Source organism: Salmo trutta, chromosome 8 (genome assembly GCF_901001165.1).
Source record: "Salmo trutta chromosome 8, fSalTru1.1, whole genome shotgun sequence".
NCBI classification, from domain to species: domain Eukaryota; kingdom Metazoa; phylum Chordata; class Actinopteri; order Salmoniformes; family Salmonidae; genus Salmo; species Salmo trutta.
The window spans coordinates 46,222,376-46,238,355 of NC_042964.1; the positions used below are offsets into that span (position 1 = coordinate 46,222,376).

At 42.8% G+C, this 15,980-nt stretch overlaps 1 protein-coding gene across 1 annotated transcript in view; it reads right to left on the reverse strand.

The window, feature by feature from the left end:
• The window catches only part of LOC115199105 (hepatocyte growth factor-like), a 39,341-nt gene extending 34,151 nt beyond the window's left edge, over window positions 1–5,190 (reverse strand). The window contains exons 1-4 of the mRNA XM_029761675.1: window positions 4,746–5,190; window positions 1,498–1,651; window positions 1,142–1,254; window positions 417–531 (exon numbers count right to left, since the gene is read on the reverse strand). Coding sequence (XP_029617535.1) covers window positions 417–531; window positions 1,142–1,254; window positions 1,498–1,651; window positions 4,746–4,806 — 443 coding nt within the window. The 5' untranslated portion in view covers window positions 4,807–5,190. The remainder of the gene's footprint in view (window positions 1–416; window positions 532–1,141; window positions 1,255–1,497; window positions 1,652–4,745) is intronic.
• Between the last annotated feature and the right edge of the window lie 10,790 nt (window positions 5,191–15,980).

Sequence of the window (15,980 nt, forward strand, 5' to 3'; positions counted from 1 at the left end):
TCACTGGTCTCGCTTAGCTTAACCTGAGAGCTTTTCCTGCTGTACCTACTGTACTTGATGACCTTTCCTCTTTCCTTTCTGCCAGCCCTCCCTCCCTCTCTGACAAGTTGGTCATTGTTTAACTAGAGCCATGTAAGACGGGATAGGTCCGGGGGGGTAGGATGTGGGTGGGTGTGTGTGTTAGGTGTGTATGTGTGTCATAACGCTACAGTGTTAACGTGATGTATAAGTGTCTCAAAGAGTTTTACACAGACGTAGCTCAACTCATTAACCATCAGAGTATATCACCCAATAATCCCACTTTAGCCTACAATGTCCAACACTCTAACAAAACCATAGAAAAACCACAGACTGACAAATCTGCGAACCCCACAGAAAAATAACATTTCAAAATGAAGTAAAATAGAGAAAATTACGTGTGTTCGTGAGGGAAGGATTCAGTCCATGACTGACAGGGAATGTTGGCCTTGGTTACCGCCCTCCTGCCTTTGTAGTTCACCCCGGAACCGATGATACACTCCCTCACATAATCTAAAAATGCCAAGACGAGAGAGAAAGAGAGAGACACAAACATTCATGTCAGAGTTAGCAAAACACTGTCATTATTCGCATGGAAGATATAGCTCCCTAAAGTTAATTAAATGTCACTTTGGGGCGTTTCATCAATTCTCAAGCGCGAGACTCCACAGCTTAAACAATCCCTTGGGTCCAAACTGTAAACAGCGGCCATGTTGTTTATGCTCTGGTTGGTTCACCGCCTGTTTGTGTGCACATCTCTGTCCACTGGAGCTACATAACTAGAGCGGGAAGGCAGTTGTTGTGTCAACAGACATCGAGAGCTCTTAAACCTTAGAAAGTCAAGCTCGGAGGATCCGTCACACCACAAGAACCATCACTCTAAACAAACAACATATCTGCATTGCTATAAACTTCTATAAACTTTCCACTGACATTTCAGAACGTTTCGGAGAAAATAGAGAGAGTGTAAAATGCCATGTTTGAGGCAGATCTCGCTAAGTCAACATTAACGGTTATACAGAGTTTTTTCCCAAGACAACCTTTTATGAAGCTTTGGAGGGGGAAAAGTGACAGTGTAAGGCTAAAATGTCATGTTTGAGCAAAAGTCAACAGTTTTATTTACCTTTTTTCTCATAAAGGTCAAAGTTCACCCTGTGTTCCCTGTGAGCACCGTCCATTAAGCGGTCAAAGGGAAGCAAGTGGCATTTCCTGTTTTGATGGTCAAAGTAGAATGCCCTGTAAGAACAGACAGGAAGTAGTTGAGAGATAAGCACTGGGTGATAAGAAATATGAAGGCTGTATGAAGGGAGGAGGGGGAAAGAGGGAAAATGTAGGTCACTGGAGAGAGAAAGATGGAGTAACTGTGAGTGAGTGAGTGAGTGAGTGAGTGAGTGAGTGAGTGAGTGTGAGTGAGAGAAACGTGTGTGAAACAGTTGCATCTGTCTCTATGACCATCTTCTTTGTTTGTGTGAGATGCACCTGCAGGTGAAGGTTTTCTTGTTCTTGCTGCACTTGCGAGCACAGTGCTCCAGCGAGCGGCTGTTCTTGACCATGGAGGGCTGGGGGCAGTCTGGACACAGCATCCTGGTGTCCTCACTCTTCTGGTACTGCTGTAACGACTGCTTCCTGCACTCTGAAACAGGACAGAGTTGGTACTGCTGTAACGACTGCTTCCTGCACTCTGAAACAGGACAGAGACGGTACTTCTGTAACGACTGCTTCCTGCACTCTGAAACAGGACAGAGACGGTACTTCTGTAACGACTGCTTCCTGCACTCTGAAACAGGACAGAGACGGTACTTCTGTAACGACTGCTTCCTGCACTCTGAAACAGGACAGAGACGGTACTGCTGTAACGACTGCTTCCTGCACTCTGAAACAGGACAGAGACGGTACTGCTGTAATGACTGCTTCCTGCACTCTGAAACAGGACAGAGATGGTACTGCTGTAACGACTGCTTCCTGCACTCTGAGACAGGACAGAGAACAGACCATGAAAGAGAGTAGACAGACAGACATGTACACACAGAATCTCGGCTATCAATCACACACACACACACACACACACACACACACACACACACACACACACACAACTAACTCCGCTTCCCTCAATCAATTTGTATGAAGCCGAGAGCTGCCCCATCATTTAACATTAAAGCAGTGAAGTCAGCAGTTTATAGGCAAGAACCAATGAACCATCATCCCTCCAATGTATTTGACTCCACTGCTGAGTCCACTAAGTTTTTTGGGATCATCGACCTTCTCAATGTCTCCTCAATTTCTCTCTCACACACACCCTCCAGGCGTCCGCACCCTGAGCTTTCTTATATCTCTTGGATGTATGGCAGACACTTCAAAACCTTATTCCCTATGATTTATTTTTTGACTGTTTGTTTTGCCATTTATGAATGTGTTATTCAATGTGTTTCTATGGGCTATAGTAGTAGAGGCCAAATTAAATATTTGAATATATGTTTTTGATACCTACAGGGGTCCTAAAATTGTAACTCAAATAGCTAAATGATCCATGGTATTTTAGATCCATGGTATGACCATCTTAGAACAATTCTGTTAGCTTAGTAGACCTCCCCAACGGCTTAGACCTTTAAGGGTTGATAATGTCCCCTGGCAGATATGAAGTTACATATCAGAAAGCCACAGGGACCTCAACTGAACATGTGAGGAGTTACAACTAGACATACTTTTGGTGTGAAGGGGTTTATAGGACTGACGATAATAAACTTGTTATCACATGGTCTCTCAGAGTTCTCATTATTGAGAATCCATAAATAAAGTATTTAAAGAGCATATACTTAAGTGATGTAGTCTTTCCTTCATCATTTGTGGCCAGAGTGAAAAATTCTCAATTGAAAAGTGCTTAGGAGTTTTGAATTTAAGAAACCACATCAGAGACAATTCGTTGTGTCTGTACTCTGCAGCTCACTGTGCTGTCTGTGGGACTCGCCGTGGTCGGAATGGGTTCTGGGAGGACACAATGCCTGGGCGGCATTAGTACTAGATCTGGGACTCATCACGCTGTTGTTCTAACATGCACCCCTCCTCACGCCGCGCAATTACACTTCACTTAGACTCTTCCTCTCCCTCAGACAGAGAGAAAGAGACATTCCGTTATCTCACCGACGCAATATTAGATTGAGTCGTATTAGTTTTTTTAATTGACCAACGTTGGTCAGATATAGTCCGAGTTTTCTTTTTGGAGTGATGCCAAAAGACAAACTTCGGGTTGGTATTATCGGATTTGGTTTTAGTCCACTATCTTGGCATTAACGTTAAACATGTCAATGTGGGATGAGGGGTTCCGTTCCTTTTTCCAAAGTGGAGAGGACCTGTATCCAATAAAACGCATCTCCTCTTTAAACAGCAAAGGAACCGGTTAAAGGTGCGTCTCGGTATCGATTTTGCATACGCATTAAATCTGTGTAAGTGAAAATGTGCGAGGGAGTTAATGGAACTCGGCTCTGCGTCCAGATGTGGCTATAGTGCAGCTCACCTCTGCGCGCACACGCGGGATTCCCAATCAATCAGACTATTCGGGCATGCGCACAACATCCACTGGGTTTAACCAGTGCAATTAAATTTACCTTGACTCAGCTCAGGAATTAAACTTAAGTTAATTTGTCATTTTCCCTGAGCAGTTAGTTAAAGGTCTATTTAGGTGTTTTTGGTCTACTTGATTAGATCAACATATCAGTTGCGTGGATAGCTGCACGAAATTATTTCAGTAGCTATGCAGTTATCGTTCCAGGGACCGTAAAGAGCCTATTACATAAATGACCATGACCTATAACAAAATGTTAATGACAAAGCAGTTATATCGCCAGCAGACGCACTTCAAAAACATGTCTGCAGCGCAGAGGGTCTAACTCTTTGATGTGTACTATAGTTACCTTTACGCAGATGGCCGCGCATAACGCATGCATTAGGCCTACATACATTAGGTATTTATGACAGTGAAAACATAAAGTAATTTCTCACTGATATGCACATTTTCTTACGAGTCAATTGAACCACTCGGCCTATTTCATTAATATAGCCTAACACTGATATAGGCAACGATCAATATAGGCCTCTTTTTTTTAAAGAAAATCTTTGAAACTGAGAATATCTGTTACATTTTGACCAAAAATCAGTGTTGCACAAATGATCCTCTCTACTAAGCAGCATCATCGTGTTACCTTAGCCTACATGCCAAAGCGCAAGGCGCATTCCCTGCCGCACCAGCCAGCTAATGCACACATAGGTACAAACTAAAGACATGGCCACCTCGCCACATTCCAATTACTATATCAACCAGTATCAAATTCCTCGAAATAATTCAGACCGTTGATTACCACTGTGGATTTTGATAGATGTTGCAGCGTATCAATGTATCAACCACTAATTCAATAATGTTTTACGTTTAGGCTACCAATACAAATAAACCTTTTAGTCTTCATGACATATGCAATATTTCTGCGCAAAAGTAAAAGTCTGCAGGCCAGTTAAACGTAGGTTATAAATGATTGGTCTATGGAAGTGCTAGACTTCAATCCATTTCACTTACAAGTCTTCTGATCTGTGTGATATATTTAGAGAACTCGTTCCATTTCATGCCTATGAAAATGATATAGCCTATATGCACAGCCGCTAAACCGAATATTAATGACGGCCTATGTAGGCTATACATAGTTTACCGTTAGGTCATATTGCCTAGTAAGATTTACCTGAATTCACAGCGAGCACAAAACACAAGAAAAGTTTGTAAATCCAGATATCTGCCTTCATCTTTGATGGAGTAGAGTGTATTATCCTAATCCAAGGTTTACGGCGGGGATTGATTGAACGTCCTCTCCGCGTTATACCTGTTTATATGGTCCGATCTGGGATTAACAGGAAGAGCCCACAGTGCAGCCAGCGATGCCCCCCTTTACTGGAAAGAAGCCGTCCTTGGTTCAACCCCCCAGTCCGCTTTATCAAACCGGTTCCCCTCCCCCAGCTGCGCGGCAATTAACCAGCACTTTAACCGCACTCTCGTCCCTTCTTCAGTCAGTTTCCACAGCCACACGCAAAGTGCGTTTGTCAACTTGTTTATCTTAAACAGCTGGAGGTGATACCAAACCGGATACATGTCATTTCCCTTGTAATAGACTGAGAGCTAATACGTAGAAGTATATGCATTTTGGTTTCATATGGCACATTTGAATACAGCTGGACAGAACGCGTACGGGTCCAATGATTCAGCGGGACTGGGTTGATGATAAAATATGAAAAAATGTTTGAGAAGTAGGCTTAATCTCCCCCCCACACACTTTTCCGATTTTTGGCTGAAGTTGCAGATTAAATTGGGATGATTTGCACATGCATGTATAAACTTTATGCAGCGCATTGATTAAGGCCCATAATGACCTAAGTGCTGGCAAAATGAGCAAAAAAACGCCGTGCACCTAAACGCATGGGGATTAGTCTAGGTAACTCCTGTGACCCATAACAAAGACAGTGCATTTTTTTTTATTCCTGAACACATGGATTAAGTTATCTTCCCCAAAATGAAATAGAGAATTTGTGGAATGCAAGTTCCAAGTAGTTGGCTATAGTTTATGTTAAAAGAACGTACCCAGTGAGCAAAATTGGTTGAAATATGTACTTTCAAAGTATTTTTAACGACGTAACCTATTTTCAACGTTTTTTAAAAAGTCTGTGCTCATAGGGTAGGCTCATGAATGGTATAGATGAGTGATAATACCTAAACGAGAGAAACAAAATATAGCCTAGTGGAGAATATTGCAGCAAATGCCGCAGATGCCACGAGACAAATGCATATCTATTTTGTTTTTATATGTCCAAGCGAAAGCAATATTTTAGATAAAATATGATTGGGGGAAAATAATCATTTAGTTTATTTGCTTACATTCTAAATCGCAGCATGTACTAAGATAATCATCAGAAATGCCCCAAAATACGAAATAAACTGAACATAGTAAGGACTGAGAAGTTGGGAACTCAGGAATGTTGGAGGCAGGCCGCCTTTAACTTGGAATGCTGCCCCAAAGCAATGGCTTGCCATCAGATTTCTGGGACAGTAATAAAATGCCATGCCAGTTATTTCAGTCCCAGACCCACATCATAACGACGTATAAAGAGCTGATAGACAGTAGCTTCAGGCTGCCTTTCGGGTTTCATGGCGGCATCCCATCGGGAGCGCTTTTGGGTGACAGTGACAGGATCTACAGTCGTACAGTATGGCGTTTTGCTCTTGGTGTGGCGAGTGAGCGGGAGGGGGACAAACACAGCTGGAAACCATCCCATTTTAGGTACCAGCCAGCCGGGCTTTTTGTTTAACCAGTAAGTTTTCCTGCGTTTTGGACACGAAACAAACCCGTGGAGGGGGGAGCCATCTTTATTTGACAGGAAATCCACACTTCAACCATTAATGAGAGCCGGTAAGAAAGAGCTCTAGAGAGAGAAAGAGCTCTAGAGAGAGAAAGAGCTCTAGAGAGAGAAGGAGAGAGGTAGCGGTAACCCCTCATTCAGGGCAAGTGGGGCAGAGCCCCACCTGTTTTGAGCCCCACCTGTTCAGCCCCGCCAGTTTAGCCTGTTATTTTGGCATTAATATGTGTCACGTATCAGTTTGCAAACAATGTAAAAAAATAATATATATATATATAAAATCATCATTGCATTAATAAAGCCACACACAAACTTGATCTATTTTTTTGCTTTCTTGAATAAGGCAGCTCCAAAATACAGGTGTTTCACCCTAGCTCAGTGCTTTCTGTGGTGGTGGGGCGGCTACTTCTTATGGCTTGAATCCCGTTAGCGGGATCGATATGACAACAGCCAGTGAAAGTGCAGGGCGCCAAATTCAAAACAACAAAAATCTCATAAATTCCTCAAACATACAAGTATTATACACCATTTTAAAGCTTTACTTCTTGTTAATCCAGCCACAGTGTCTGATTTCAAAAAGGCTTTACGGCGAAAGCCAACCATATGATTATGTTAGGTCAGCGCCTATACACAAAAAAACAGCCATTTTCCAGCCAAAGAGAGGAGTCACAATAAGCAGAAAAATAGATACAATTAATCACTAACCTTTGATGATCTTCATCAGATGACACTCATATGACTTCATGTTACACAATACATGTATGTTTTGTTCGATAAAGTTCATATTTATGTCCAAAAATCTCAGTTTACATTGGCGCGTTATGTTCAGTAATGTTTTGCCTCCAAAACATCCAGTGATTTTGCAGAGAGCCACAACAATTTACGGAAATACTCATCATAAATGTTCATGAAAATACAAGTGTTATACATGGAACTTTAGATAAACTTCTCCTTAATGCAACCGCTGTGTCAGATTTCAAAAAAGCTTTACCGAAAAAGCAATAATCTGAGTACGGCGCTCAGACACAAAAACATGCCATACAATATATCCGCCATGTTGGAGTCAACAATAGCATTATAAATATTCACTTACCTTTGATGATCTTCATCAGAATGCACTCCCAGGGATCCCAGTTCAACAATAAATGTTTGTTTTGTTCGATAAAGTCCATCCTTTATGTCCAAATACCTCCTTTTTGTTCACACCTTCAGTTCACAAATCCAAATTCATGATGCGCAGGTCAGACAAAAACTCAAAAAATCCCATTACAGTTCGTAGAAACATGTCAAACGATGTATAGAATCAATCTTTAGGATGTTTTTATCGTAAATATGCAATAAAGTTTCAACCGGAGAAATCCTTTGTCTTCAGAAATGCAATGGAACTGAGCTACCTCTCACGTTAGTGCGCATGGCTGAGCCTCATGCCCTGCTGGCAGTCATCTGACTCCAGGAGATCTTATTCATCCTCACTTCACAGTAGAAGCCTCAAACAAGGTTCTAAAGACTGTTGACATCTAGTGGAAGCCTTAGGAAGTGCAAAATGACCCCACAGACACTGTAGTTTGGATTGGCAATCACTTGAAAAACTACAAACCACTTCCTGTTTGGATTTTTTCTCAGGTTTTTGCCTGCCATATGAGTTTTGTTATACTCACAGACATCATTCAAACAGTTTTAGACTTCAGAGTGTTTTCTATCCAAATCTACTAATAATATGCATATCTTAGTTTCTGGGAGTGAGTAGCAGGCAGTTTACTCTGGGCACGTCAGTCATCCAAGCTACTCAATACTGCCACCATCCATAAGAAGCTCTAGCAGAAAATATATTGCGCTGGGATTGTCTCAGTGTTCTGTCACCAATGGGAACACTATGTCACCACAAAACAACAAGGTGAGTCAAAAAATGTCTTGCATGCTGCTGCGTAAATGATATGTATACGCCAGGTAATATGCCAGGGAGATATGTATACTTTAGCTAAGAAAGTAATACTAAGTGTATGTTGTGTAGTAAGCTGTTAGCTGTTGGTGGTGCACATGTAGCCTATAGCCTGTTTTCGAGAAATCAAATCCAATTTTATTTGTCACATGCACTGAAGATACTAGCCCTTAACCAAGAATGCAGTTCAATAAATATTTACTAAATAAACTAAAATAAAAAAAAGAAAAAAGTAACACAATAAAATAACAATAACGAGGCTATATACAGGGGGTACTGAGTCAATGTGCAGGGGACAGGTTAGCCAAGGTAATTTGTACATATAGGGAGGGGTAAAGTGACTATGCATAGATGATAACAACAGAGAGTAGCAGTGGTGTAAAAGGGGGGGGGGGGTAGAAGCTGTTTAGAAGCCTCTTGGACCTAGACTTGGCGCTCTGGTACGGCTTGCCGTGCAGTAGCAGAGAGAACAGTCTATGACTAGGGTGGCTGGAGTCTTTGACAATTTTTAGGGCCTTCCTCTGACACCACCTGGTATAGAGGTCCTGGATGGCAGGTAGCTTGGCCCCAGTGATGTACTGGGCCGTTCGCACTATCCTCTGTAGTGCCTTGTGGTCGGAGGCCGAGCAGTTGCCATACCAGGCAGTGATGCAACCAGTCAGGATGCTCTCGATGATGCAGCTGTCGTGCCCTCTTCACGACTGTCTTGGTGTGCTTGGACCATGTTAGTTTGTTGGTGATGTGGACACCAAGGAACTTGAAGCTCTCAACCTGCTCCACTGCTGCCCTGGCAATGAGAATCGGGGCGTGCTCGGTCCTCTTTTTCCTGTAGTCCACAATCATCTCCTTTGTCTTGATCACGTTGAGGGAGAGGTTGTTGTCCTGGCACCACACGGTCTCTGACCTCCTCCCTATAGGCTGTCTCGTCATTGTCGGTGATCAGGCCTACCACTGTTGTGTCATCTGCAAACTTCTATTTTTATTTATCCTTTATTTAACTAGGCAAGTCAGTTAAGAACACATTCTTATTTACAATGACGGCCTAGGAACAGTGGGTTAACTGCCTTGTTCAGGGGTAGAATGACAGATTTTTTACCGGGGATTCGATCTAGAAACTTTTTGGTTACTGGCCCAACGCTCTAACCACTAGGCTACCTGCCGCCCCAACTTAATGATGGTGTTGGAGTCATGCCTGACCGTGCAGTCATGAGTGAACAGGGAGTACAGGAGGGGACTGAGCACACATCCCTGAGGGGCCCCTGTGTTGAGGATCAGCGTGGTGAATGTGTTGTTACCTACCCTTACCACCTGGGGGCGGCCCGTCAGGAAGTCCAGGATCCAGTTGCAGAGGGAGGTGTTTAGTCCCAGAGTCCTTAGCTTAGTGATGAGCTTTGAGGACACTATGGTGTTGAACACTGAGTTGTAGTCAATAAATAGCATTCTCACATACGTGTTCCTTTTGTCCAGGTGGGAAAGGGCAGTGTGGAGTGCAACGGAGATTGCATCATCTGTGGATCTGTTGGGGCAGTATGCAAATTGGAGTGGGTCTAGGGTTTCTGGGATAATGGTATTGATGTGAGCCATGACCAGCCTTTCAAAGGACTTTATGGCTACAAACATGAGTGCTACGGGTCGGTAGTCATTTAAGCAGGTTACCTTAGTGTTCATGGGCACAGGCACTATGGTGGTCTGCTTAAAATTTTTTGGTATTACAGACTGGGACAGGGAGAGGTTGAAAATGTCAGTGAAGACACTTGCCAGTTGTCAGCAAAAGCATCTACCTCAGGCGAACAGTAGCTTGAGACTTCCTTAGATATCGTGCACCAGCTGTTATTTACAAAAATACATAGTCCACCTCCTCTTGTCTTACCAGACACCGCTGTTCTATCCGGTACAGCGTATAACCAGCCAGCTGTATGTTGACAGTGTCGTCGTTCAGCCACGACTCCTTGAAGCATAAGATATTACAGTTTTGAATGTCCCATTGGTAGTTTAATCTTGAGGTTAGGTCATCGATTTTATTCTCCAAAGATTGCACGTTTGCTAGCAGAACGGAAGGAAGTGGGGAGAGAGTGAGAGAGAGAAGGATTAAAGGGCTTAGGTAAAAGCCAGAAGCCTGGTCTGCTCCTATTAAGTCATGTGCAGGTTGATTCTTTTTTGGGGTCCCATTTCTTGGGGCCTGTACACTTACTGTATGCGTTTGTTTAATGCAGCGCTGAAAAGCGCCAGCAGGTTTGTGTGTGTTTGTGTGTGCGCCTTAGCCAGGGGGATCTGGGGAGGCCAGGAGTGGAGGTGTGCCTTTAAGGGCACGTGTCACACTGGCAAGGTCAATCAATGTCAGCGAAAGGAGAAATCCAGATTCCTGATTTGCTCTGAAAACATGCCAGGGAGCAAATTACTGTAGGTTGGTACATTTGAAGCACTGGCAGCCTTGTCCCTAATGATTTCATACACTTTACCTCAAGTTCGTTTTGACATTTCATTATGGGTGGAGGCAGGTGAGGTTGCAAGTCAAACTCTTCTTTCACTCAGCCTGCTCATTTTCCCAAAACACATTTTAAACACTTTAGGTCTATCATTACTATAGTATGTTCCAGTATCCACTTCTGTAGGCTATCTACTCCAGATAAATTGGAATAGGGCCGGGATTCGGAATCACATCAACGACTGAAAACAAAGCATCATTCCCCACTCCATTTCCATAAATTGGGATGACCTCACGGTTAGATGCGGCCTCCTGGCTATGAAACACTACGGTTCATTTGGCGGGAAGAGCTGGACCGGGACCATGTGTGTGATCTCCTTCCAGCTCGCGAGATGGGGTTCTGTTATATACCACCCCATTAAAACCCCATCAGTCAGTCCTTCACTCCCCTCCCATAGCTAACTCTCTCAGCCCCAGAGCCAAAGCTCTCCCTGCTATAGGCCCACCTACCACTGCCTAGGCTCACTCTCTCCTCATCAGGACATAGTCAGTGACAGTCCCTGTGTGTTCTAGGCCTCTCTAACAAAGAGAGGGAGGCTAAAAGCTCAAAACATTAAAATGCAATACAACATAATGAGTGGACCTGTCAAATGAGAAATGGAGACAGGACAGACTGTAGCCTTTTGGGGGCACTAAGAGAGATTTGTTTGAGGGCCCCCCCACCTCACAGAAAAACATTTTAGTGGCCGCCTCTTGACGTTGGAGAGAAAAATGTAAATTTTAAAATGAATTTTCTGCAGTTCTACAAATTTTGCCATGGGGCAATTTTTGTTTATTTTTGACCATTTGAATTAAAAACATTCTGTTACCCAGAAATTATTTGATATTAAGATAATAAAAAAAAAACGGCTTCATTGATCCTTTAAAGCAAGTTTTCTGCAATTCTACACATTTTGGCATAGGACGGAGAGAAAACTGCATTTTTATGGGGCAGAGATATTTTTTGTTGTTGCAGTTTTACAGATAATTTCATGCCATTCTACACATTTTGTAGTAACTTATGCCATGAAATTATGATATCTGAGTGAGGAAGACTAATAAAATCAATGGGGCCCCCTGGAGGTCAGGGCCCCTGGGCACATGCCCTGCATGCCCAATCGGTATTCAGCCATGATTACTACGAGTATAGATAGTCTAGCCAGTTAACTACCAATCAAAACATTGTTAGCTGACATGGCTAATTGAGTGACAGTCATAGGAAAAACACTGTGGATGCAAATTGCATCTAGTGTATTCTACTATTCTTACTCTCAATACTAAGTTGAGACCATGACTGAGTTCCGAAAAATAATTATAACAATGTTTTCACCTAGACGTTGAACTGACGTCTGTGCCCAGTGGGTCTGGCTGGAAAACAACTTCCGTCAATATTTCTCTCATTCTACCCACATCTGCTCACCTCTCGCTCCGATTCTCTCCACATCTTCCCCTTTCTCTCTCTCTCTCTCCCCCTCCATCTTCCCTTTCCACCTCCTTCCTTTCTCTTTCTGGCGACACTGTCTATATCCTTCCTGCTGCTCTCTCTTTCACTCCCTTTCTCTCTCTATTCTTCTCCCCTCACTCTCTGACATGCACCAACACACACAGTGCCCAGTGGACAGGAGTGCTGAGCTAAGCAGAGAGGTGTGGACAGGAGAGGTGAGGAGAGGAGGAAGGGAGAGAGCCAGAGGGATGGGTGGTGTTCCTCACCAGGAGGATAAAAGGAGGGTGGACCTTGGACTCCACAAGGACAGACCTTGTCAGCACCAGCCAGACAAAGCCATTGATCACGTGACCCCATTCATTCCTATGTGATGACTCAATAGAGCATTGAAGCCAAATGGAGTTGGTTAAGATGGCGTCTCATGGAGACAACATGATCAATTTGAGCTACTCCAGGAAGTGATGTTGCAGGCTAGCTCAGTGCTGCCCCCTCTCATTGTGTAACTCAAGTTGAAGGCCGACCAGGGTACTGCAGGCTGCCATGAGCAAATACAGTAAATTATCCTAATAACTTCTTCTTTGTCTGATTTTTTAAATAGTCGCTTCAAAGAGGTATATCTGGTGTATTAGAATAAATGATTGGTAAAAAGATTGCAATTTTTCCAGTCATTATAATGGGGATCCTGTTTTCTGCCTTGAACATCTGTGGCTTCAATACGAGGGAGCAGTCATTCTCCCCTGAAATGAACAAATACAGTACCAGTCAAAAGTTTGGACACACCTACTCATTCCAGGGTTTTTATTTATTTTTACTATTTCTACATTGTAGAATAATAGGGAAGACATCAAAACTATGAAATAACACATATGGAATCATGTAGTAACCAAAAAAGTGTTAAACAATTTTAGATTCTTCAAAGTAGCCACCCTTTGTCTTTATGACAGCTTGGCATTCTCTCAATCAGCATCATGAGGAATACTTTTACAACAGTCTTGAAAGAGTTTCCCCATATGCTGAGCTCTTGTTGGCTTTTTTTCCTTCACTCTGCAGTCCAACTCATCCCAAACCATCTCAATTGGGTTGAGGTTGGGTTATTGTGGAGGCCAGGTTATCTGATGCAGTACCATCATTCTCCTTCTTGGTCAAATATCCCTTACACAGCCTGGAGGTGTGTTTTGGGTCATTGTCCTCTTGAAAAACAAATCATAGTCCCACTTAGGGCAAACCAGATGGGATGGCGTATCTCCATGATGGTTAAGTGTGCCTTGAATTCTAAATAAATCACTGAGTGTCACCAGCAAAGCCCCCCCACACCATCAAATCTCCTCCATTCTTCACGGTGGGATCCACACATGCAGAGATCATCCGTTCACCTACTCTGCGTCTCACAAAGACATGGTGGTCGGAACCAAACATCTCATATTTGGACTCATTAGACCAAAGGACAGATTTCCACCGGTCTAATGTCCATTGCTCATGTTTATTGGCCCAATCAAGTCTCTTCTTCTTATTGGTGTCCTTTAGTAGTGGTTTCTTTGCAGCAATTCGACCGTGAAGGCCTGATTCATGCAGTCTCCTCTGAACAGTTGATGTTGAGATGTGTCTCTTACTTGAACTCTGTGAAGCATTTATTTGGGCTGCAATATGAGGTGCAGTTAACTCGAATGAACTTATCCTCTGCAGCAGAAGTAACTCTGGGTCTTCCGGTCCTGTGGCGGTCCTCATGAGACCCAGTTTCATCATAGAGATTGACAGTTTTTGCGACTGCACTTGAAGACACATTTAAAGGTCTTGACATTTTCCGGATTGACTGAACTTCATGTCTTAAAGTAATGAAGGACTGTCATTTCTCTTTGCTTATTTGAGCTGTTCTTACCATAATATGGACTTGGTCTTTTACCAAATAGGGATATCTTCTGTATACCACCCCTACCTTGTCACAACTCAATGGATTGGCTCAAATGTATTAAGAAGGAAAGAAATACCACAAATTAACTTTTAAGAAGGCACACCTGATAATTTAAATGTATTCCAGGTGACTACCTCATGAAGCTGGTTGAGAGAATGCCAAGAGTGTACAAAGCTGTCATCAAGGCAAAGGGTGGCTATCTGAAGAATCTCAAATATAAAATATATTTTGATTTGTTTAACACTTTTTTGGTTACTACATGATTCCATATGTGTTATTTCATGGTTTTGATGTCTTCACTATTATTCTACAATGTAGAAAATAGTAAAAATAAAGAAAAACCCTGAAATGACTAGGTGTCCAAACTTTTGACTGGTACTGTACGTGCTTATGCATTTACTCACACACAGTCATATACAGTATATATGTTGTATGTGAACTTGTATGCGCCTATTGTACATAAATATGTTTGGAAATACACACATGAGCACACGCATGGGCAAACACACACACACACACACACACACACACACACACACACACACACACACACACACACACACACACACACACACACACACACACACACACCGCACACACACAACCAGCTAGGCCACCTGGGTAATATAGCCATACCCATCCCACCCCTTTACACCTCCTTTACCCTCACCCTATCCCACTCCCCACCCCACCCATCACCTAATCCCACTTCCCTCACCTCATCCCACCACCCCATTCCTCCACTCACACCCCAGAGGGGGGCTAATTGGTCTGTGTGATCTCCTTTTTTTCACCTCTGACCCCCTGATGCTAGAATAACAATCCTCCTCCACCCCTAACAACCCCCTCCACCCCCAACGCTTCGCCCCAATTAGGTGGGTCCTGTTTCCCCTCTCCAGTTACAGATGAGAGGTCACGGGGGTTGGAGGACCCACATGTTAGTTTCCCTCTCTGGGTCCAGTGAAGCATGGAAAGTAGCTGGACAACATAAACAGCTTTAGCGGTGAGGATATCACAGGTTAAACAGAAAGTAGTGTTGACTTAACAGAGAAAGTAGTGTTGACTTAACATAGAAACGAGTATCGACTTAACATAGAAAGTAGTATCGACTTAACATAGAAAGTAGTATCGACTTAACATAGAAAGTAGTATCGACTTAACATAGAAAGTAGTATCGACTTAACATAGAAAGTAGTATCGACTTAACATAGAAAGTAGTATCGACTTAACATAGAAAGTAGTATCGACTTAACATAGAAAGTAGTATCGACTTAACATAGAAAGTAGTATCGACTTAACATAGAAAGTAGTATCGACTTAACATAGAAAGTAGTATCGACTTAACATAGAAAGTAGTATCGACTTAACATAGAAAGTAGTATTGACTTAACATAGAAAGTAGTATCGACTTAACATAGAAAGTAGTATTGACTTAACATAGAAAGTAGTATTGACTTAACATAGAAAGTAGTATTGACTTTGAGGAAAATAGTGACAGGTGGAGAAGCAGGAAGGGGAGGGGAGAAAGAATACATTCCAGAGAGAGAGGTACAGAAATGTAGGGAAACAGCAAAAGGGCAAAAGGAATGATGAGAATGTGTTAGAGAACTAGAAAGGGAGAACAGTGAGGAAGAGAGAGAGAGAGAGAGAGAGAGAGAGAGAGAGTGTGAGAGAGAGAGAGAGAGAGAGAGAGAGAGAGAGAAAGAGAGAGAGAGAGAGAGAGTGAGAGAGGATGCAGCTTAAGCCCCACCCTCCTTAACAGATATATCAACAAATTGGCGAGGGCACTAGAACAGTCTGCAGCACCATACCTCAC